This window comes from Microdochium trichocladiopsis (assembly GCF_020744255.1).
Source record: "Microdochium trichocladiopsis strain MPI-CAGE-CH-0230 chromosome Unknown B0I36scaffold_2, whole genome shotgun sequence".
NCBI lineage: Eukaryota > Fungi > Ascomycota > Sordariomycetes > Xylariales > Microdochiaceae > Microdochium > Microdochium trichocladiopsis.
The window spans coordinates 2,513,173-2,533,592 of NW_025763545.1; the positions used below are offsets into that span (position 1 = coordinate 2,513,173).

Genomic DNA, 20,420 nt, shown 5'->3' on the forward strand with positions numbered 1-20,420 from the left:
GCGTGTGGCCCATGATTTCTCAAGGGCTGACGTCACCACCGAAGCCCACCGGCTTGCGCCTGCCATCGTTCTCGGGCAAGATAGCGAGAGCTTTGTACAGCTTTCCCATACCACCTGGCCCCCGATCGACGAGACGCTTCCAGGCCCTCTCAATGTCCTTGGCCCGCTCAGGGCTGGTCTTCTTCGCCAACATGGCTGCACGCTCCGAGATGCCCATGGCTTCGAGGAAGCCCGCCTGGTCCACGGGACCGTGGACTTCAACGCCCTCGCTGGCTTTGAGGGCCGCCTCGGCGATGCCCATGAAGTCGACGTCCACGCTAAGGTCAACAAGGCCTGGTTCTGAGAACGGGCTCACGCGCTTGTGCTGGCGGATTCCGCGGAGGGAGTTGAGCGGGATGGTGTCCAGAGGGCCATAGTCGAGGATCAACGCTGCACCACTAGGCTTCGGCTTCGGCTGCTTCGCGTCTCCCCCGATGCGTGTCGCGAACTCAGATGCGTAGAGGCTGGCATCTGGGCAGACCTCGATCAACGCGTGCTCGGTGTTCTTGAGTGCCTTGTAGCGCGGGGACATCTCTGGCAGATATTTGGAGTGTCTTGTGACAGACGGGCTGAGCGTCATCTGAAACTCAGGCACGGGTGCGTGCTGCTCAGACTTTGGTGTCCCGAGGTCGCCATGGGTGGTGCCTTCAGGCACGGGCGACACGACCATTTCTCTCCATTGCAGGCCGCCGCCTGTGCTCTTGGAACCATCCCGGACTTTTGCTGATACTGTTGATGTCGCGTCGGATAGTTGTGCGTCGGTTTCCGGGGCCTGCTTGGGCGCGGGAACGTTGACGACCTGGAAGGCATGTATGGGCAGGGCATCAAAGAACTCGTGCGCAACAATGAAGGGAGTCTTCTCAGCAGACTGGGGTACGCCCTTGATGGTCTCTGCCCAGATGATGGGCAAGTTTAGATACTTGCTGGTGCATCGCCAGCCCGCCTTAGTTTCCTCCATGACAGCGTCTTTGCCGCACAGTAAATTCTTCTGAGCTTCGCGCAGCTCCTTGCTGGCTTCGACCATGTAGATTGCCTCGATATTTGAGGCAAGCGAGGGAAAGTTTTTCATGGTCTATCAGGAAACCCGGCGTGGTCAGCAGTGGCAAAAATGACTTGACTTGGGATCTGGATGCAGTGATCACGTACTCGCAACATGTCATCCATCAAGGTTCCTCTGCCAGGGCCGACCTCGATGAGCTCTACAGCTTTGGGCTTGCCCTGGGACATCCATTCTGCCACAAACCAGATGCCGATGAGCTCGCCAAAGACCTGGGATATTTCAGGGGAGGTGATGAAGTCACCCCGCTGCCCAAACTGGTCGCGGCCTTGCTCAATGGCACCGGTATAGTAGCCTCCAACGTCTGCTGTCAGACACATACGCATGAAGCTGGCCAACGGAACAGGTCCGGTCATCTAGAGGAGGCCACGATGAATCAGCAAGGGAGATTTGGATGGTGGTGGGTACGTGCTTTCTGAAGGTGTGCACACACATTGATGGCCTCCGTGAGCTGCTTCGCCAGCGGCGTCGTCCATTGTCTCTCTGCATCTCGTCTGGCGGCCGTCACCGACAGACTCCGCCGCCAACCAGGGCGCAGGAAGAACGAAGTGGCAGGCCTCGATGGAAGCAGCAGGCTGCGACCCCCAACAGGCAAAGTCCTGGCCAAGCTCGACTTCATGATGTGCTAGCGGGCAGGTTCTCTATCTTTCCATCTCAGGAAACGTCTCCTGTCCGGTCCGCCGTGAGGGTTGGGAGTGCCTTTTTGGCTAGTGTCAAGATGTCCAAGTGCCACAATCATAGATCTGGAGGTCTTGCCTCGCGCGCTAACCTTGAGCTTCTGAAGCTGCAAGTGCAGGGGCCCCGGCTGCACCTTCCGCGTGCGGCCCGGCGCCCGCCCAATTATTCGACGAGCCGCCAAAGTGAACCTTTTGACATCATCCTCAAGCCCAGAACAAAGCACGGCAAAATCGCCAGCGTTCACGCCGCATAGAAAACCGACATACTGTCGGCGACTTCGATCCTGGCTCGCCATTCTAGCCACCATAATTGCACGGCACACCAGCTTGCTCCATTCGCCCCGATAGCTTCAAGCCCGACTTCCTTGCAAAGTGCAGCGTAGCAAGCAACCTCCATAGAAGGAGCTTATTTTCAGCATACCAAAACGTGGACTGGCGGCAAACACGTGCGCAGGAGCATGGCCGGCGCGTCGCGATGGGCAGACACAGAGGAGGACGCTGCTGCTGACGCGCGGCTGAAAAAGGAAAAGGCCGAGAAGAAGCGACTCAAGGCCGAGAAGGCGCGGAAAGCAGAGGAAGAAAAGGCGGCACTGCAGCAGCGAGAACAAGAAGCGCGGCAGCGCGCAATACAGCAACGGCAGCAGGCACAGGAACAACAAGACGAAGACCGACCTCCCGCGAAACGACGGCGTCTCACCCCCGAGCCGACACAACAAGGAGCATCTACCGAAATCGACGAAGGGGCCAAGCTGTTGCGCTTCGAGGGCGGGAGTTGGACCAAGTCGAGGAGCGTGGAAAACTACGATAAACTGAACGACATTGAAGAGGGCGCATACGGCTGGGTCGCGCGGGCAAAGGAGATCAAAACGGGCAGAGTAGTTGCACTGAAGCGGCTCAAGATCGACCCGAACGATCGAGTTGGCCTGCCCGAGACTGGTCTGCGCGAGATCCAGATCCTCAAAGACTGCAGCCATCGCAACATCGTCGATCTGCACGAGGTCGTGGTCGGGGATGACACGAGTCGCATCGAGAATATCTTTCTGGTGCTCGAGTTCCTCGAGCATGACCTCAAGTCGGTCCTCGAGGACATGCCCGAGCCATTTCTGGCCTCTGAAATCAAAACGCTCCTGCTACAGCTCGCCAACGGCGTAAAGTACCTGCACGACAACTGGATCCTGCACCGCGATCTCAAGACGTCAAATTTGCTTCTGAACAACCGTGGCCAGCTCAAGATAGCAGATTTCGGCATGGCTCGCTACGTCGGCGACCCGCCTCCGCCGAAACTCACACAGCTCGTCGTGACGCTGTGGTATCGATCACCCGAGCTCCTGCTAGGATGCAAGACCTACGGCGCGGCAGTCGACATGTGGAGCGTAGGCTGCATTTTCGGCGAGCTGCTTACGCGCGAACCGTTACTCCAGGGGACAAACGAGGTCGACGAGCTGACCAAGATCTTTGAGCTCTGCGGCACGCCGACAGACGAGTCGTGGCCGGGGTACCGACGCCTGCCCAACGCGCGCTCGCTCAAGCTCCCGCCCAAATCCTCGTCCACGGCCGCCCTCATCCGCGCAAAGTTCCCCCTCCTCACGCAGGCGGGCAGCGCGCTGCTCAGCAGCCTCCTGTCCCTGAACCCGGACCAGCGGCCCTCGGCAAAGCAGATGCTTCAGCACGAATACTTTCGGCAAGACCCGAAACCAAAGCACGAGGCTATGTTCCCCACCTTCCCGAGCAAGGCCGGGCAGGAGCGCCGCAGGAGGCGCGAGACGCCGAACGCTCCTGGCAGAGGCCAGGCTGCTGCTGACTTGGGCAGCGTCGATTTCAGTGGCATCTTTGCTGGGCGGGAAAAGGAGGAACGCGGAGGGGGCTTCTCGCTGCGTATGGTTTAGGAAGGAGAATGGATGCTCAACACGCGGCGTGTGATCCGAGATGATGTCTTTTGTAACATCCGCCTTCATGACTTATGAACTATGAAGCACATCAGCGGCAAAGGCCGGGGGGGGGGGGGGCTGGCTTGAAGAATCGCGACATGCAGACAAGACCAGCAGCGACATGAATCAAATCGTGATGATGCATCATTAATTATAAGGCTATAGTAGTACTTGGTGTATAATCTCTCCAGATTAAGCACGTGAAAAGATTGTCGGCAGCCCAGAAAGCGTTTGGATTGCCTCCCTGGGCCGAACTTTCCTGTACATAAAACCACAGCTGGGCTGGGGCGCCTCAGCCAGCTGCCATATCAGCACAAATCCCAATGCTCTCTAAAATCAGCGCCGTAAAATGGACGAAACAATTGTTTGCTTGTAACCCCAACGCCTGCCCATGACCACGATGTCTTGAATGTCATCACTGCCCGAGTTGCTCCTGGCCTGATGACGTGGACGCGCAAACCATAAATGCATGTACTCCGGCTTTTGTATCATCTTGTGGCCAACGAGAATGCTGTGCATCCGGCTTCTTGACCGAGTGTGTATACCTTGGCTGTTACACCAATGCCTCTCACAACAAGGCGCCGAATCCGCCAACGAACCAGGTGAAGCTGAGGATCGTGATGATGCTCATAGACATGGCAAAACCAACCGCTGAGCGCTCAAGGCTGCCAAGCGCGCCGTTGCAGGTGACGCACTGCCAGCCGTCCGCGAGGTCCTGGTATGGCTTTCTGGCGTACAGACCGAAAACAAACTGGTTGAAGGGAGCGAGATAGCCAGCCTCCGCCACGTCGGTCGGCGCTGAGTTGGAATCATAGATAACCAGAGTGTACTTGTCCGTCAGCAGCTGGTTCGAAACGGCAGTTTGGGCGTACTCGGCATGGTCCCATGTGAAGGTCTGGGGGGACTTGTAGGTCATGTTCCGTGTCAGAGTGATGGTCTGCAGATTCGAGCAGCTGACTAGGACATCGACAGCAGTAGGGGTGCCCTGCACCGAGGTGTAATTCCAGACCCAGGTTGCGGCTGAAGTTTCCTCAATCATGATCAATGGCATACCCAGGGACGCAGCAGGCGTGACCATGACCACACCACCGGCAGGATCTTGAGGGTTGAACATGGTGGCTTTCGTTGATGTCGCGCTCTTGGTCTGGGAGCCGCTGCCTTTGACTGTGCCGCTCGATCCCGTGGGCTCGTCTCCACCAGTGTTGAGATCCGTAGTGATTGGGCCTTTTGTGGTGGCGCCTGACGGCTTTGCGGTGGTCGACTGGCCGGCCGGAGGGTTGGTCTGCTGGGGTCCGTTTGTGGCGGTTGTCTTGGTGCCTGGAAGAAAGAATACACATCAGCATACTGCCAGGATCAGAAGTCTTGATCATTCAATGAATGTAGCACTCACTGTCGTCTTGCCGCCGCACGACAATGGCATCCATGTCGGGCAAGATGTTGGCCCAGGCAGAAGCCGAGGCCAGAGGAGCCAGGGCCAGTGCCACTGCAACGAGTTGAGATCTCATGGTGATGAGGACCGCAAGGAAGTGGATGATTAGAGTGGCCTCGCAGAAGATGGTATTAGGATCGATCGAGTACGAATAAGACGCTGCTGGTCTGCGGAGCTATAAGCGAATGGCGAGCAGCAAAGACGCGGGATTGTTTTGTAGAGCAGGCGAGAGGATTGTTCAGGCTGAGCCAGGGCTGTTTCAGCGGGCGTGCGTGACTGGAGATGGAGACTGTAAACAAGCGAATGACGATTACAGAGCGAAGGAGTAAGGCGTGCAGGACGTGAGGCCAAGCCGCAAGAGAAGAGAAGCAGAAGGTCGAAGGCAAAAGGCAGCGAGAGACGATGAGCGAGGGTGTGGTGACGGGTGGATCGACAGAGAAGAGGAAGGCCTGGGAAGGAGGAGCGGATGCAACGACAACCCACAGGAAAAGCCAAGGCGTGTGCACACAATGCCATGGCAGTGCAGGTGCCTGAGCAAGCTGAGGTTGCAGCAGCCCCCAGGCCCTGTTGGGAATGCTAGGCACTGTTTATCACACTGTATGCAAGCCAGAAGTCTTGTTTGTTTGTTGATGGTCGTACAGTACACGCACGGAGAGAGCTGCGTGGACTTGACGACCTCCAAGGAGCACTTCCCACTGTCACTGCACTGTATGCAGAGGAGCACAATGAGGTCCGCGGGTGCGCTTGGAGAAACCGTGACAATGCGGCACAGTGCACACCCACCGACGCCAACACGAGGAGAGATGGCCCGCTGGGTGGCCCAAGAGGGAAAGGCGGCGGCCGGGGATCTGAGCGGCTGCATTGAAATGACCCATGGCCGGGCGAGAACCTCGTAAACTCTGGGCGCGTGTTACCCGCTTGTCCTGCGGGTGGGGGCCCCTTTTTGCCTTTCGTGTCTGCAGCAGCGCCGGCCGTTGTTGGTGAAGGTGGTGGCCTGCAGCGCGTCCTGAACCTCCAGGCGAGGCCAGCCAGGTCCCACTGCCGTGGCCCCTGACTCCGTTGGATGCCGTCAATGCATGTGCTGATCCGCCTGGTGCGAGGCCTGGTCTGATCTGCGTTCACAAGCAAGGCAGCTGACGTCGTTCCATGCTTGTCAAACCCTGGTTGTCTGGTTGCTCACGGAGTTGCAAACAATGGACAAACTTGCTCGCTGCCGTGTTGATTTGGGTTTGGGCCGGGGAAACCAGGAGCAGTGCCTCATGGAGCGCAGCTTGGATGCGCTAGCTGTGCAGGTTGCTTGAAATAAACTTCGTGGTTGTCTGTGCGACCAGCCCACCAGGCACTGTCAGGATGAGGGAATGCGAAACTCACTATTCGAGACTTTGTCAAGCAATGGCAACAGCTTCCTACCAGAACAGGGCCACGGAGTTTCGACACAAAAACCTAACCTGCAGATTGGTGCCCTTCGCCTCTTCTGGAGGCTTTCGCTTGCAGTCCCAGCTGAAGTGATACCTTTCCAGAACAGATGTGCCCGACAAAAGCTCGGAGCACCAAGTTGAGCTCTGCTACGTGATGCCACATGGTCTGTTTTTATTGTGTCCTTTCAGGCACCCGTTGCACGAGGCTCACGCGAGCACGGCGGGTATGCAGCCTTCTCGTCTGTTTCGCATAATGGAACTGAGAATCTGTCTCAAAGAATGAGGCGGCGCATAAACCTCATGGAGACTGGAATAATCGGCTCTGGTGATGTATGGGAACGTCTCATGTTTGCAAAAAGTGACCAGTCAAATATCTGTTTGTCAGGTCTAAGGAACCTTCATCAGGCTCCCTGCAACCGCACACGTCGTGGGTCATGCCACGGCTGCGCCCAGGCTCTGCGGCCAACATCACAAGCTGCGCTGTTTGTGCTTGATTGGCTGGACTTAGAGGCGTAGCTGGTCGTCCTCCTCATCCACATGGACAACGCTGGTGGAGGTGAAGAGCCCTCGAGCTGCACGGACAACCTTGACAGTCTTGTGACTTGCTCGTTGAGTATCGACCCCAGCGACTATGTCGATTCTGTCACAACTCCTTTTTGATTCTAGGCTGGCTCGCTCGCACACAGTTGTATGCCTCTTGCGGATAGTGTCGTTGTGACAATATTGTATGTAGCATCCTGCCTCGGAGTATGCCTCGTCCCAATCGAAGAAATGCGGCCTGATCAGGCCGCAGCTGGGCGTGCAAACGGCCGCCTGTTGTCCGTTGCAATGGCTGCCCTGGTTGCTGTGGTTATGGCGCCGCCATGGTTGCAAGACGTGCTTGCCTCTCATTGAACTGGACATCGAGCGTCCAAGGCGATCATCTCGCCCCCAAGCAACATGACTTGACATCACTACACTCTCACTTCCAGTTTCACCACTCTCGACGATCATTATGGCATCTATCGCCTTCCAGCCCACGGCCTCGCCGTTCGTCCCGGGTCCTTCGCCATCATCCGCGACGGTCACGCTCGACCGCGGTTCGTTCGACATCCTCATTCGCAGGTAAGAGACTTGAATCGTCGCTTGTGCCTTAGAAACTCCCAGTAAAGCTCTTCTCGAGCGGAGAGCCAAGACTTGTGGCAGACCACTCCGTCACTGGTTTGTCGGACGAGGAAGCGCTGACTCGTCGCCTCTATCTGTGCTTCAGGGCCAATCTTGTCAGTTTATCACCCTTAAAGGTGCCGAGACAAACCGTATTCTTTGCTTCTTACACCGAAATGTGCACAGAACCATAGCCAAGGACTTACGAGCTCTATGTTGCCAAACGGCCAAAGTGTTGAATGCGTCTTCATTCCCAAGACTGAACACAACCACCTCCTTGTGACTGCTGACCGCTATGGTGCGTAGTTTTATTTCCAGAACACTCCTCCCGCTGGCTGACCGCTTACAAACAAACAGCCTGCCTGCAGCGTCATCTCATCGAGGGAGGCGTTGCACTAGAGACGATTGAGGGATGTGGTCGACAATGTCGTCAGAAATGTCTAGTCAGGACATCAAGCGAGCTCACACTCGTTAGTTCTTGAGTGAGAGCACCGCCTCCACGGCATGTCCACTTCCACGGGCGGACCAGTTCTCGAAGCAGCAACCGCCGATTACATTGGGACAAGAATCCTCCAAGGGGGTTAGCTTTCGGCGAGAATCCATTCATCAAGCCCAGATCCCGCAGCTCGACAATCCGGAGAAACAGGCATTAGCGGTCCATTCCCACCATGAAGACCCCGTTGCCCATCGACCACCTGCGCCATCTAGCGCGGTGCGAGACTGGTCGGAGGACTGCGAGGCAGACGTCAGTGACGATAACGACCGGCATCCAGCTCCTGAGGTACAGCAACCCGTGCATGTGGAAAGCATGCCGGCACAAAGCGCACAGAGCAAAGGAAGCCTCCAAATCCCGAAAACAGCCCAGCGCACACTGATGATCACTGGTCTGCCAGAGTCAAGCACACTCGCCGACATCACTCGCGTGGTCCGTGGCGGCCCTATCCTCGGCGTTCACATCCGCAACTCAGAAAGGTGTGCCTTTGTGTCATTCGTGTACGAGAACCACGCTGCCGGGTTTTTCGACTACGTCAGAAGATTCGGGTTGCTCATAAACAATAAATACGTAAGCCTCAATCACATCACGGTGTGCCCCAGGCTTTCTGAAGTAGAACTCTAACAAAAGGTTCCAGGTCGGCACTCGCTGGGCTGATCGTCAGTACCTCTTAGGCAGCCACACTGGCCACCAGATTCGTGGCGGCGCGACCCGAAACCTGGTCATTCGTCGATGCCATTCGCGCCACACCGATGCCTCCATACGGGACGATCTCGAGCACATTCATAACCTCGTGGCAATCAGTGTCGAGTTTTTCGATGGGAACTGCTACATCAAGACGAATTCGGTGCATAATGCGATTGTTGCCAGAACTTGCATGATGTCTCGGGTGTAAGTGGCTTCCTCTTGATCGCCAATACCATGTCCCACCCTCAACTGACTATGACACAGAAAATACAAGGGATCCAGCATTGGATGGGACGTGGATGAGTGCGCAGAGCCGATTGAGCTGCCAGACCGCCCGGCCCGAGCACCACACTTCATAGCGCCACCTGTTACCAGACCAGTGGTAGAGTCGGAGAATCGTTTTGCACCACTGCGACGGGACGACAACGACAATCATGAGAGCATGCTCGACGATGACCAAGACAGTAGTGAATCAGGCTTCACGCCGTCTGAAGCTTCTGGCAATACGATCTGAAGTGGGCCAAGGCAACGCTGATTATCAAGTTCAGATCGCTCAAGGATCCAGTGCGGCCTTGCTCGCTTCGCGTCAAGCTGTGCCAACAGCGTACAAACGACAAACCAAGAATTGTACAGATATGACAAGAGCCTGGGCCCTTAGATAAGTGCAGTCTTCGTGGTGGGTGTACGTGGGGAAGGCAGGAGAACCAGCATATCCAGACGTGCGTTCAACTGAGCTTCGCGGGATATGCCGAACCGGGATTGTGCACTCCATGTCGATGCTGTCTATTTTTTTGTGGTCCATTGCGTTCTAAATTTCCCTGATGCCAGATGTCTGTCGCTACATAAATGAGGATCAGGAGAGACCAGCTTGGCTCGTCGTCTATTGCTGAGAGGAGACTTGGAGCCCTGATGTATGTGTAAGACGCTTTCCCACTTGCTCAGAGTACTTCTAGACAGAGTCTTTATCAAGTTGCGACACAGACGCATTCGATCCCTATTCTTTCGTATCCAAAAGCAAGCGAGGATTCGTTTACTTGGTGTGCCTGTCCAAAACTCCACATCCGATCTGCGTCGTGTTCTCAGCATATCCGGCTTCCTCCCAAAATATTCACTTCCCCTATCAATAGTCTTATCTAGATCGCTATTCCTACGCCTCTGCCCTTCTAAACAGCTTTTCGAGCTTCACCACACCTCCGGTCCAAACGTCTGCCCCTCGGCAACCTTCATCTGCACCGCAGTTCCCTGATAGTCCATCGTTGCCTGCACAACGGTGTTCCCCCACCATTTTGGCGGGTCGATTTCCGTCATTGTGAAGGCAAAGAACATGACCAAAGTCCCTGCCGCGAGACCAAGGTCCAGCGCAGACGCTGTTAGGTAGTTCAACCTGCTCCACCAGGCAAAGTGCCGCTTCTTGATGACGAACTGGAACATGAAGCCCACCATTCCCCATGACAGGTAATTGAGCGGCGTTGCAGGTGGTATGGCGCCGGCGCCGCCAAAGATCAGGGGTGCAATGAGGAATCGAGATGGGGAGGTCGGGTTGCGTTTGTTGTATAGATGTATAGCGAGCGGGACGAGCGCGCCGATGATGAAGAAAATGAACAGGCCCGAGTAGACTTGGCCTGGCGAAAAGATGCGGGCGGGGCCGATGAGACCCCAGATTACGGAGGCTGTTATTGAGCAAAGTGACCTCATTAGTCGTATGCATGGCGGATGAAAGGTTTCCTCCGTGAGGTTGACTCACCAGAGAAGAAGACGCGTCCACCCGGACACGTGAAACGCTCTTCCTGCGTGATCTCACAAATGTCTTTGATGTTGTGGAGCGCAAAGTTGAGGACGAATACTTGGATGAAGCACGAGAAGCTCGTGGCTACGACTTGAGCCATGAACATGGTCCTCGGTGGGATCTTCATATAGTGCCCGAACTTGAGGTCCTCGACGAAGCTAAGTGCTTGTGACCTATTTCAAGGAACAAGGCTTATTAGAACCGGAGCAGGTCGAATGGAATGACAGACTTCTGGGTACACTCACATCGTGATAAAGCCGAACGTTTTGAAACTGCATGCTGATTGTTAGCAACTGGAACCCTCGGAGTAAAGTGACGTAGACTTACATCATGAGTGCCAAGGGGCGTCCAGGCTGAATGTAACCGTACACGAACTCGGTCAGGACGTTCAGCCCAATTTGGGTATTGGTGACTGCCTGTATAATGCCGATAGGCAGCGAGAACAGTGTCGAAATGAGCACCGCCAGTATGAATGCCCACCAAGTCATGTTCGTCGGATAGGCAAGAACACAGAACATGCCGAGAGCAAAAAACTAGAATAGATACGTCAGCCATGTTTCTACCCAGTCTTGTCTAAAGTGGTCGACTCACAATAACAAACAACCCCATGTACCACGAGGCGGGAGCCTCCTTGTACTTGCTCATCAAGCGCATGTGGATGTCCGGCTTTTCGTGCGTACTATTTCTCCACTGCGCCCAGATTGTCTTGCGATGGTTCAGATACGTGTATACGACCAGGGAAGATATGGCGGCGAAGCTAAGACCATAGGACATGGCAAATGTGGTGCTGTGAGGTTTTGATAAGCGACAATCGTTGAAGTGTGAGCAGGACACAAGCCTACCTAATGAACAAGGGAGAATATGCTTTATAAGCGTCCTCGTCAAGCGTGAAGTCGGGGGTCAAGATCCGAGATGTGTTGTAGCGGTGTCCAGTGTTGTCGTATGTTGAGGAATCACTCATTGGGAGATACGGAGCATACCAGGCTCCCGTGTAATGCAAGAACCCACTAGAAATGACGAAAAAGAGCACGACGCCAATGAGTGTGTTCGCGATGGCATTCCTGGTTCCTCATTAGCTTTAAATGCATGTCGTGTATGATTCGAGTTGTCTAGCACATACCAAGGTGGAATCAAGGGTGAGCCAACATAGCCAGCAACTTGAGTCCAGTCAAAAGTGATTGGTAAGATCGAGAGGCCGGTATTGCCACCAAATAGTTGATTAACCACAGCATTCTGAGGTGCTATCCATGTCGGAAATGCAAAGACACTGAGGAACTTGGCAAAATATCCCGGGATGAAATAGTATACTGCTGATGCGACTGTGACGAGTGCAAACCATCTATATCGCGGCATGCTGCCACCAAGAATGGAAGGATCGGGCGCATGGTTCGTCTCAAACATGGCTTCGATCAGATTGACAACAACTAGAGTGCCGGGCCATATCATAGATGCAGGGTATACTGGATAGAAGTAGGGTCAGTCATATTCAACACAATGCAGAGCTACGGCTGCTTACCAAGAAACTTTCGCATTAATCCTGCAATGCCATAGCCCAGAGACTGCGTAGATATCACCAGCAGGAGCTGGAATACGATACCAAAGTCCTGCTTGTAGAACACCACCTGGGCCAGAATGATATCCGTAGCATACGCAACGGAAAACGACACACCAGCCATAACAACTATGATGGCCAGCTCTTTCTGGTTGAAGGGTCTATGCGTGGAATATGTTAGCAAATCTTTACCCACGGGGGGCGCCAAATAGGAGCTGAAGAAAAAAACCACGGTATTCTGCTCAAGATGGTTGTAACTCACCCTGGATTGAGCTCCCATCGCATGCCAAAAGTCTTCATCTGACGAACTGGCATCCACCGCTCCCAAGCCTGGCCGATTGGCCAAGCTATTATCTGCGCCACGAGGGGCCCAAGGCCGATTGACGGACTCCTCAAGCTAAAGAGAGTGTTTGCGGAAGCACCAAAGACGACGAGGGTAAGACCAATGGTCCAGGCGCGGACGGTATTGCAGGGCAGGTCTTGATCAAAATTCTTCACGGCCGCGCGCACCTCTTCGTACGGTGAGTCGTCAATCTCCTTTTTCGAGGACGCTCCGTCCTCCTCGTCCTCAGCTCCAGAGCCGGCGCCCTCGGCGTGGGGTCCTGCTGGGTCCAGGAGCATCTCAAACTCCTCACCTTCTTCGTAGCCCGTGTCGTTGCGGGCGCTAGAATCGACCCAATGGCTGCCATTCTGCTTGCTTCTGCCGTCCGAAGCTGAAGCAGTGGATTCAGCCGAGGTCCGTCTCTGCAATAAGTCGTTGTCCTGGAAGCTCATCCTGACGTCCGTCCCCGACAGAGACACTCGAGGTCTGTCCATCTCTGCGGTCCCGAGGTCCTGCCACCGCGGGTTCTGTAGAGTTTGAGGCGCCCAGAAATCCAAGCGGTCATTCGTACTATGCCTCTATACGACGTGTAGCAGCTGCGGCCAGTGGCTTGTGGTGTGCGGGGTTCTCTATGTCTGATAAGAGATGATCACCATTTGGAAGCAGGCCTAGTGTCCAATGGCCTAGCTGTTGAAGTCGAACACGGTTGAGCAGCCCAAATCGTCCCGACGCTTGATCTCTTTGATTGAGCAGCCTAGGCCGGAGTGGGGTGAGTGGCCGTGACCAGTGCAGATGGACAGAGAAGGTGGCAGGTGCTCAGCCCTTGGAATGTGAGGGTGAGATGCATCGTGTCTTGATCCCCGAGACGCTGTTGCGCAAGGGGTCCTTCCCAGTTGAGCCCGCCTTGGTGGTTGCGCAGGGGCACTTGGGGGCTGGGCTAAAGTGCCCTGTAGCTTCAGATCGGGCCTAGCGCCCGTGGCTGCACGGAGCTGTTGCCGCAGCTCTGGTGTCTTGTTTCAGCGGGGGCATCTGGGCCATCTCCACTCCACACTGCACTGGAGCAGCTCGTCAAATTGTTCACCACCATAAAACCCGTCATTCAAGCCCGGCTATGGCAGAGTCATGCGACGGGTCGTAGTGACTGGTCTCGGTGCCATCACCCCACTCGGCGTTGGCGTCAAGCACACCTGGACGCGACTGCTGGCGGCCGAGTCGGGCATCACCAGCGTTGCCCATTATGAACCACAGCGGCGATGGAAGGGCCTCACCAGCACGGTGGCCGGGGTCGTGCCAAAGACAACCGCGGAATCGGGCACTGGTAAAGATGATGGCCTGTGGCATCCCAACGACTGGCTGACAGCTACGGACCAAAGACGCATGTCGCTGTTTTCCCAGTATGCCTCCGCAGCTGCCGAAATGGCCTTGGAAGACGCAGCGTGGAAGCCCACCTCGCAGCACGATCTCGAGGCCACTGGTGTCTGCATTGGGAGTGGAATAGGCAACCTCGAGGAGCTTTTCGACACTACCCTGGCCTTTGAAGAATCCGTAAGCAGTCTGGTCGCTCTTCTTCGCAGACTCGGAGCCTGCCCCTGAGTTAACACACGTGCCAGGGCTATCGAAAAGTGACACCTCTATTTGTACCAAAGATTCTGATCAACCTCGCTGCTGGTCTCGTCTCAATGAAGTACGGCTTTCAGGGACCAAACCACGCAGCCACCACAGCATGCACCACTGGCGCCCATTCTGTTGGTGACGCCTCGCGGTTCATAGCCTTTGGAGATGCCGACGTCATGGTTGCAGGCGGTTCGGAGGCTTGTATTCACCCTTTAACACTGGCAGGCTTTGGCCGTTCGAGGTCCCTCTCTACTGCTTTCAACCGCGATCCTCCCTCGAGCTGCCGGCCGTTCGACAGCCAGCGAAATGGTTTTGTCGTTGCAGAGGGCGCGGCAGTGCTCGTGCTCGAGGAGCTTGAACATGCCAAGACTCGAGGAGCCCGCATATACGCGGAGCTTTCGGGGTACGGGTGCAGTGGCGACGCTTACCACATGACTGCACCGCGAGAGGACGGATCAGGGGCTGCCCTCGCAATGAGGCGAGCTCTGAAGCACGCACGAGTCAAACCTGGGCAGGTTGATTATGTCAATGCTCACGCCACTTCCACCGTTGTAGGTGACGCCGCAGAGGCTCTTGCAATACAATCGATCATGTCTGGACCCGAGGGGTACACAAATGAGAAGGATGTGACGGTTAGCAGCACCAAGGGCGCACTGGGTCATCTTCTGGGTGCAGCTGGGGCCATAGAAGCTCTCTTTACTGTTTTGGCAGTATCCGAGGTCAGTAATTATACTCTGTCCACACGTGTATTTGATTAGTATTGACAAAGAGCAGAATCATGTCCCTCCGACGTTGAACTTGCACGATCCTAATATTGTGCCGAAATTCAACCTCGTCCCCCTTGAAGCCCAGGAGAAACAGGTCAGCGTGGCCATGTCAAATAGCTTTGGCTTTGGGGGTACCAATGCCTCCCTCGTGTTCTCCAAGCTGAGGTAGACTGGGACGAGATCTGGTGTAGGAGTCGTCAGCAACACACCAGGAGATTTAACGTGATTTACTGTGTAAAATATCATATCTAAGCTCCTATGCCATGAAAGCCGAGATCACGAACATAGACATGTAATATAGATATCAAGATATAGCTCAAAGAAAGACCAGTAACCATGAAGACGTCTGGTACATTAACTTGACCGGACCGAGAGCGCTCAGCCCCACACATCCCCAGAAGGCTCCCGACCCAGGGTCCTAGAGGCTAACTGAGTGGAAGCGCCCCTCATTGGTGCGCCGCAGTGATGTACGTTTAAATTTTTGGCCGTTGCGGCTAAAGCTCCCACCATGTCATGACGCGACGACCTTTGAACATTCCGGATTGACTTACTTCAACGCCAGACTTCCAGGCACACCCACAGAACCGTCAGCAGATTACCCTGCCGCCCCCCTTACGACACTGCCTTTCCACGCGAGTCAGATTGCATAAATATCCACCAGCACAATGGCAATGGCATGCCGAAGCTGCCGCCAGCAGCTCGCCCAGCTGAGCAGGCAAGCCGGTGCTGCTCCCTCCTCGGCCATGATCGCCGGCCAGCAAGCTGGCCGTTATCTGAGCACCAGCACGAGCTCAACAACTAGTAGACACACCTCTGCGCCCTCGCGGACCCCGGTCTCCCAACAGCAGAGGCAGCTCAGCAGCACAGCGCAGCGCCAAGGTCTGCGCGATGCGATCGGCAAGATGATGAGTCGACAGACGGAGCCGTACCGGGTCATTTCGGCGACGGAGAACATATACAAGGCGTGCGCCACGCAGGCCGACTACAAGATCTCGCAGGAGGACCGGCAGAACGACACAATCCCCAAGACGGCGGACGGGGAGGACCTGGGGACGGGATCGGGAATGTGGCATAAGGGTGAGTTTTCTTTCTCTTTTTTGGTTCTTTTCTGCCTTGCCTTACCTATTTATCCATAAATCGATCGGGAGATCACCGGCTGACAGAACTGTTGCTGTTCGATGTTCAGAGTTCCAACTTCCGCCGACATTCAGCACCTGGTCCCAGGTCACCATGCTGCACTTGTACCTGCTCTTCGCGCGGCTGCGCAACCTCGAGCCCGAAGCGGCCAAGCAGTGGCAGGCGCAGCTCGTGGACCACTACTTTTTCGACGCCGAGGAGCGCATGGACCTGCAGCACGGCATCACCTCGCGCGGCCTGCGGCAGAAGTACCTCAAGGACCTGTTCATCCAGTGGCGCGGCGTCATCGCAGCGTACGACGAGGGCCTGGTCAAGGGCGACGCGGTGCTCGCGGCGGCCGTGTGGCGCAACGTGTTCAAGGCCAGCCCCGACGCGGACGTGCGTGCCGTCGCGGCCATTGTGAGCTGGATGCGCGCGTGCTTGAGGCAGCTCGACGGCACTCCCGATGACTTCCTCTTCACGCACTCGGTCCAGGCCCTCATGAAGAGACCTGCCAATGGCGAGTTCGAGGTCGTCGATCTGCCGACCAAGCAGATGGAGGTTGAGCTCGGGCCGGCGACTCCGGCTCAGAAAGCCAAGGCTGAGACTGTACCTGAAATTGTGTAATGGAGAGGGGAAAGGGTTTGGGAACCCTGTGTATCACTACGTTCATGAGACATGTATGGGACAGGACAGTAAACCAGCAAACAAGTTACTACTGCAGCGAGCTCTATCATTGTCGACCTGTAATAAAATACCTGTATCACTAAGAAATAATGCACTGCAAGGACCCACCTCGAGCTGAAACTACAAGCACCCTGATATCGGATTACCGCACTTTGGACAGACGCGCTTGAATTCTCAAAGCGGCAGACTCATTTCCGCTCCCACATCTGGAACTCATATCTCGTTCCATTCTCCTCCTGCTCGCCTCCGGGCACATCCTCGCCTGTCCAAGCATCCAGCGCCTCTTTGCTCTGCTTCTCCCACCCGGTCTCCTCACTGATCTGCGGGAAGAACGTGTCGCACTCAAAGTCATTCTGCACGCTCGTGAGCAGCACCCTTCGCGCCTCTTTCAGTCTCAGGGCGGCCGCGTAGATTTCCCCGCCGCCGATGACAAAGACCTTGCCCATTTGAATGCCACTCTGTCCTTCCTTGACAGCAGCAGGGGAGGAGAAGGAGGTGGTCGCCTGACGTGCTTGGAGATACCTCAGCACGGCGTCGAGAGAACTCAGCTTGACCACCGAAGCTGCTGTCGTCTCGGATGCATCGTCGCTGTCTGCGTCGTGGTGGTGGTGGTGGTCCGGGTGCGAGCGGCTGATGACGATATTGAGCCTGTCCTTGAGCGGCCTGAAATTGGGCGGGATGCTGTCCCACGTCTTGCGGCCCATTATCAACACGTTTTGCGTCTTTGTTGAAGGGTCACTCTGCGTGGTGCTTTGGTTAGCTTTTGAGCGTGCATTGCTAATGATTGCTACATCCGCGTCTCAGAAGGAAAGGATGAGGAAAATGGAGAATCTGCTCCTTCCAGCTCGCGTGCCAGCAGCAACTAGTGAAAGCAGCGACATCAAGCCCTGGAACATGCAAACCCGTCCTCCGAATCCTCAGTCCAACAATAGAGAAGCCCCCAACCATCCCTCCCCCCCCCCCCCCCGGGCACGAAACATCAGACAAATCCAGACTCACCGAAGCAGGGACCCGCTTGGTCACCCTCGCGAAATATGCCATCTCCTTCCGCAGGCCCGTCCAGGGCAGAGTGCCGGCCTTGCCGATGCCCATCTGCCTCGTGGCGGCGACCACAAGGGTCAGCTCGATCGGTGGAGGCATGGCCGTGGATGATTGGTGGCTGAGTGCCGACGACGGACCGTCTTGCACGGCGGACATGTGGAGGTGTGTTGCTTGGTGAAACAGAAAACCTTGGTTGGGGGTGAGAGCTTGAGAGCTGAAGCAATGCCTGTACTCTGGAAGCGGCCGTGTTGTGTGCACCCTTGATCGAGATTGGGGTTGAGGTTCTTTCTCAAAAATGACTGGGGCACGACCTCTGTGCGAGGCGTTCTGCAGCACTGAATTTCACTTCCTGCGGAAGAATTGATGGCCGGCTGAGCTCAAAGCAACGAGATTGAATCCTCCCAAGTCAATACTTTCACTGCGAGACCACGAATGGTGATTTTGTCAAAGCAGGGTGAAGAGGGAATCAGACCATGGTGGGGTTCTCTCTATGCCCACTTTGGCGTCTTAATTGAAGTCGCGTCTTGAGGCGCGCTGGGGGGCTACGGAAATTGGTGCATGCTGCAGGCACTTTATCACCTGCAACTGCAACATCGAGTCTCGACTATGCAAGAGAGCCAGAGGATGGGTTCTGAGCGATTTCTGTTAGTACCAGTAATTTTTCTCCCGCTCCGGGTATTTCCCCAAGGTGTCTTCTTTCTCAGCGGGTATGTACTTGTATACTACTACGGTTTGCATGTTCGATCTGCGATGTCTATATCTATCAATGACGAAAGAAACCTAGCCCCCTGGTCGTAAGAGCAGGGATCCTAGGTATCTCTATGATGACCAAAAATGGCATCGAACGGTCCCAGGAGCCTCTACCAAAGAGATTTACTGCTTAGCAGCAGCACGCAAATCGCTCAGCTTATCCACGTAATAAGCTGGTACGGCCGGTGCGTCTGCCGCCTCCCAGTCCGCCTTCTTGCTCACGCCCGTCAGCACGGCCAGCGTGCCGCCCAGCTTGCCCTCGACGCCAAACTGTATATCGGTGTTGAGCCGGTCGCCGACCATGCACGTCCGGGCACGGTCGAGCTGAAACTTGCCCTCGATGGCATCCATCATCGCCTGGCTCGGCTTGCCCAAAGCCAGCGGGGTCTGGCCCGTCATGTTGACCAGCGGGACCGAGATGGAACCGGCGCCGGGGAAGAAGGTGTGGCTCATGGGCAGCGTGCTGTCAAGATTGGTGGCGAGGAACTTGGCGCCGCGCTGGAGATACTGGAACGCTATGGAGAGCTTGAGGTAGTTGATGTGGAAGTCGAGGCCGGCAAGCACGATACCCACGTCAGGGTCAATGAGCGAGCCGTCGGCCAGGGCGGCAAAGTCCTCGGGCGTCATGTCTCTCCGAAGGGCCGGGTCGGTGCCGCCGATGAAGGGCACGTTCTCTGTCCGCAGCTCTGATTCGATGCCGGACTCGCCCAGAACAAAAACCTTGTTCTTGGGCGCGGGCAGCTTCATGATGCGCGAGATGTAGATGGCCGAGGAGTATGCGGAGGCAAAGATGTCCTCGACGCTGCTGGCGATGCCCATCTTGTCGAGCTTCTTCTGGTAATCCTCGCGGGACTTTGTCGAGTTGTTGGTGACAAAGACGACCCGCTTGCCTCGTGATCTCAGCAGCTCGAGGGTCTCGGGCACGCCCTCAAAGAGGTGGTCGCCGGACCAGAGCACGCCATCACAGTCAAACAGGAAGACATCGAACTTGTCAATGAATTCGTTGATGGCTGCAGAGTTGCCCGTCAAGTACGCGGGTTGAGAGGAGCCCATGACTAGTGGTGGTGGGCGCTGTACTGCAGGACTGGAGGCTAATATGCTATGCAGAGAGTTCTAGAAGTAGAACGGCTTGAATGGTGAAATGTGTCAAGAAACGTCACAATCTGACAGTGGAGGTCCCTGGATGACCCGGATTGACGGCGGGCTCGAATGTGCCAGAAAGGGTCAGCCGGGAGGGTGGGCCGGATACGCCCGGCGCCGGCCCAGGACCCGTTTGATGCGTTCAACAGAACAGCACCGGACTTCACTCAGCAACACCACCATGGCCAGTTGCAATCACAGAGAGAGCCCTGTCCGTTGGGAGACTGCGATGTGGCTTCAACAAACATCAGTGCAGGCTTGTTGTGGACATGAGAATCAAAACGGGTGCTCAGAAGCAGCAGGTCGCCGCTTGCAGTGCGCCGTTATCGAAGGGCAATGCAGCTCTCGGATCATGCGCGCATGCGAACCATAATTGATTGACGCAGCGAGTGCAGATGATAAGGCAGGCAGGGTGCGCCCGCGTTCCAGGCAGAACGTGCTTTGTGCGGGATCTGAGACTTTATTCTTCCGTTGTCCCACCTTGCCCTATTTGGGGCGATCGGCAATGATGAGCAGTCGATGGCCGTTGATGTGGTTGGCTTTGAGCAGCCACGCTGGCTGTCGTGAGAGAAGGGTGATGTAATGCCATCCATCCATCCACCACCTCCAAGTGGGGACGGGGAGTTGTGGTAAAGCTCTCGCTCTGTGGCATGGCATCCCAGAGCCACGGCGTCCCTCCAGCGCCACTCAGCGCTTGCGCGGGACGGAAGACCCCCTCCCCTTCATGCGTCGACGATGCCGTAAGGGAGTGGCCTGCTTTCACATGCACAGGCG

The 20,420-nt window shown here is 55.8% G+C and overlaps 9 protein-coding genes across 9 annotated transcripts; 4 read left to right on the forward strand and 5 right to left on the reverse strand.

The window, feature by feature from the left end:
* Positions 1–19: 19 nt before the first annotated feature.
* On the reverse strand, positions 20–1,715 carry B0I36DRAFT_236189 (S-adenosyl-L-methionine-dependent methyltransferase; the record flags this gene model as incomplete). Its single annotated transcript, XM_046149449.1, has 3 exons — positions 20–1,111; positions 1,186–1,452; positions 1,530–1,715. 3 exons carry the CDS (start codon positions 1,713–1,715, stop codon positions 20–22), a joined length of 1,545 nt encoding a protein of 514 aa, XP_046016964.1.
* Positions 1,716–1,974: 259 nt separating this feature from the next.
* B0I36DRAFT_314937 (cmgc/cdk/pitslre protein kinase) lies at positions 1,975–3,698 on the forward strand. The gene has a single exon (XM_046152824.1). The coding sequence runs from the start codon at positions 2,232–2,234 to the stop codon at positions 3,657–3,659; it is 1,428 nt and encodes a 475-aa protein (XP_046016965.1). The 5' UTR covers positions 1,975–2,231; the 3' UTR covers positions 3,660–3,698.
* Positions 3,699–4,269: 571 nt separating this feature from the next.
* On the reverse strand, positions 4,270–5,206 carry B0I36DRAFT_359485 (uncharacterized protein; the record flags this gene model as incomplete). Its single annotated transcript, XM_046158138.1, has 2 exons — positions 4,270–5,018; positions 5,092–5,206. 2 exons carry the CDS (start codon positions 5,204–5,206, stop codon positions 4,270–4,272), a joined length of 864 nt encoding a protein of 287 aa, XP_046016966.1.
* A 2,336-nt stretch (positions 5,207–7,542) lies between these two features.
* On the forward strand, positions 7,543–9,793 carry B0I36DRAFT_403360 (uncharacterized protein; the record flags this gene model as incomplete). The annotated part of the gene is made up of 4 exons (XM_046161753.1): positions 7,543–7,652; positions 8,400–8,754; positions 8,822–9,075; positions 9,136–9,793. The coding sequence occupies 4 exons, from the start codon at positions 7,543–7,545 to the stop codon at positions 9,383–9,385; spliced, it is 969 nt and encodes a 322-aa protein (XP_046016967.1). The 3' UTR covers positions 9,386–9,793.
* Positions 9,794–10,053: 260 nt separating this feature from the next.
* On the reverse strand, positions 10,054–12,983 carry B0I36DRAFT_236900 (OPT oligopeptide transporter protein-domain-containing protein; the record flags this gene model as incomplete). Its single annotated transcript, XM_046149498.1, has 9 exons — positions 10,054–10,541; positions 10,616–10,830; positions 10,903–10,929; positions 10,985–11,190; positions 11,249–11,444; positions 11,500–11,718; positions 11,778–12,117; positions 12,174–12,370; positions 12,472–12,983. 9 exons carry the CDS (start codon positions 12,981–12,983, stop codon positions 10,054–10,056), a joined length of 2,400 nt encoding a protein of 799 aa, XP_046016968.1.
* Positions 12,984–13,653: 670 nt separating this feature from the next.
* On the forward strand, positions 13,654–15,288 carry B0I36DRAFT_283643 (putative3-oxoacyl--synthase; the record flags this gene model as incomplete). The annotated part of the gene is made up of 3 exons (XM_046151548.1): positions 13,654–14,076; positions 14,142–14,864; positions 14,920–15,288. The coding sequence occupies 3 exons, from the start codon at positions 13,654–13,656 to the stop codon at positions 15,079–15,081; spliced, it is 1,308 nt and encodes a 435-aa protein (XP_046016969.1). The 3' UTR covers positions 15,082–15,288.
* A 120-nt stretch (positions 15,289–15,408) lies between these two features.
* B0I36DRAFT_428402 (ubiquinol-cytochrome C chaperone-domain-containing protein) lies at positions 15,409–16,803 on the forward strand. The gene is made up of 2 exons (XM_046162456.1): positions 15,409–15,989; positions 16,099–16,803. Exons 1-2 carry the CDS (start codon positions 15,578–15,580, stop codon positions 16,653–16,655), a joined length of 969 nt encoding a protein of 322 aa, XP_046016970.1. The 5' UTR covers positions 15,409–15,577; the 3' UTR covers positions 16,656–16,803.
* Positions 16,804–18,202, reverse strand: B0I36DRAFT_314947 (dihydrofolate reductase-like domain-containing protein). Its single transcript, XM_046152825.1, has 2 exons — positions 17,715–18,202; positions 16,804–17,455 (listed from the first exon to the last, which is right to left on the reverse strand). The coding sequence occupies exons 1-2, from the start codon at positions 17,910–17,912 to the stop codon at positions 16,904–16,906; spliced, it is 750 nt and encodes a 249-aa protein (XP_046016971.1). The 5' UTR covers positions 17,913–18,202; the 3' UTR covers positions 16,804–16,903.
* Positions 18,203–18,231: 29 nt separating this feature from the next.
* On the reverse strand, positions 18,232–20,042 carry B0I36DRAFT_314948 (HAD-like domain-containing protein). The gene has a single exon (XM_046152826.1). The coding sequence runs from the start codon at positions 19,557–19,559 to the stop codon at positions 18,630–18,632; it is 930 nt and encodes a 309-aa protein (XP_046016972.1). The 5' UTR covers positions 19,560–20,042; the 3' UTR covers positions 18,232–18,629.
* Positions 20,043–20,420: the final 378 nt, after the last annotated feature.

What these genes read in the sequence shown, in the direction of transcription:
- B0I36DRAFT_314937 (XM_046152824.1), top strand. Translation starts at nt 2,232, where the DNA reads ATGGCCGGCGCGTCGCGATGGGCAGACACAGAGGAGGACGCTGCTGCT.
- B0I36DRAFT_428402 (XM_046162456.1), top strand. Translation starts at nt 15,578, where the DNA reads ATGGCAATGGCATGCCGAAGCTGCCGCCAGCAGCTCGCCCAGCTGAGC. An exon ending in ATCGGGAATGTGGCATAAGG is followed by an intron (nt 15,990 to 16,098) that starts GTGAGTTTTCTT and finishes TTCGATGTTCAG; the next exon opens with AGTTCCAACTTCCGCCGACA.
- B0I36DRAFT_314947 (XM_046152825.1), bottom strand. Translation starts at nt 17,912, where the DNA reads ATGTCCGCCGTGCAAGACGGTCCGTCGTCGGCACTCAGCCACCAATCA. An exon ending in CCAAGCGGGTCCCTGCTTCG is followed by an intron (nt 17,456 to 17,714) that starts GTGAGTCTGGAT and finishes AGCACCACGCAG; the next exon opens with AGTGACCCTTCAACAAAGAC.
- B0I36DRAFT_314948 (XM_046152826.1), bottom strand. Translation starts at nt 19,559, where the DNA reads ATGGGCTCCTCTCAACCCGCGTACTTGACGGGCAACTCTGCAGCCATC.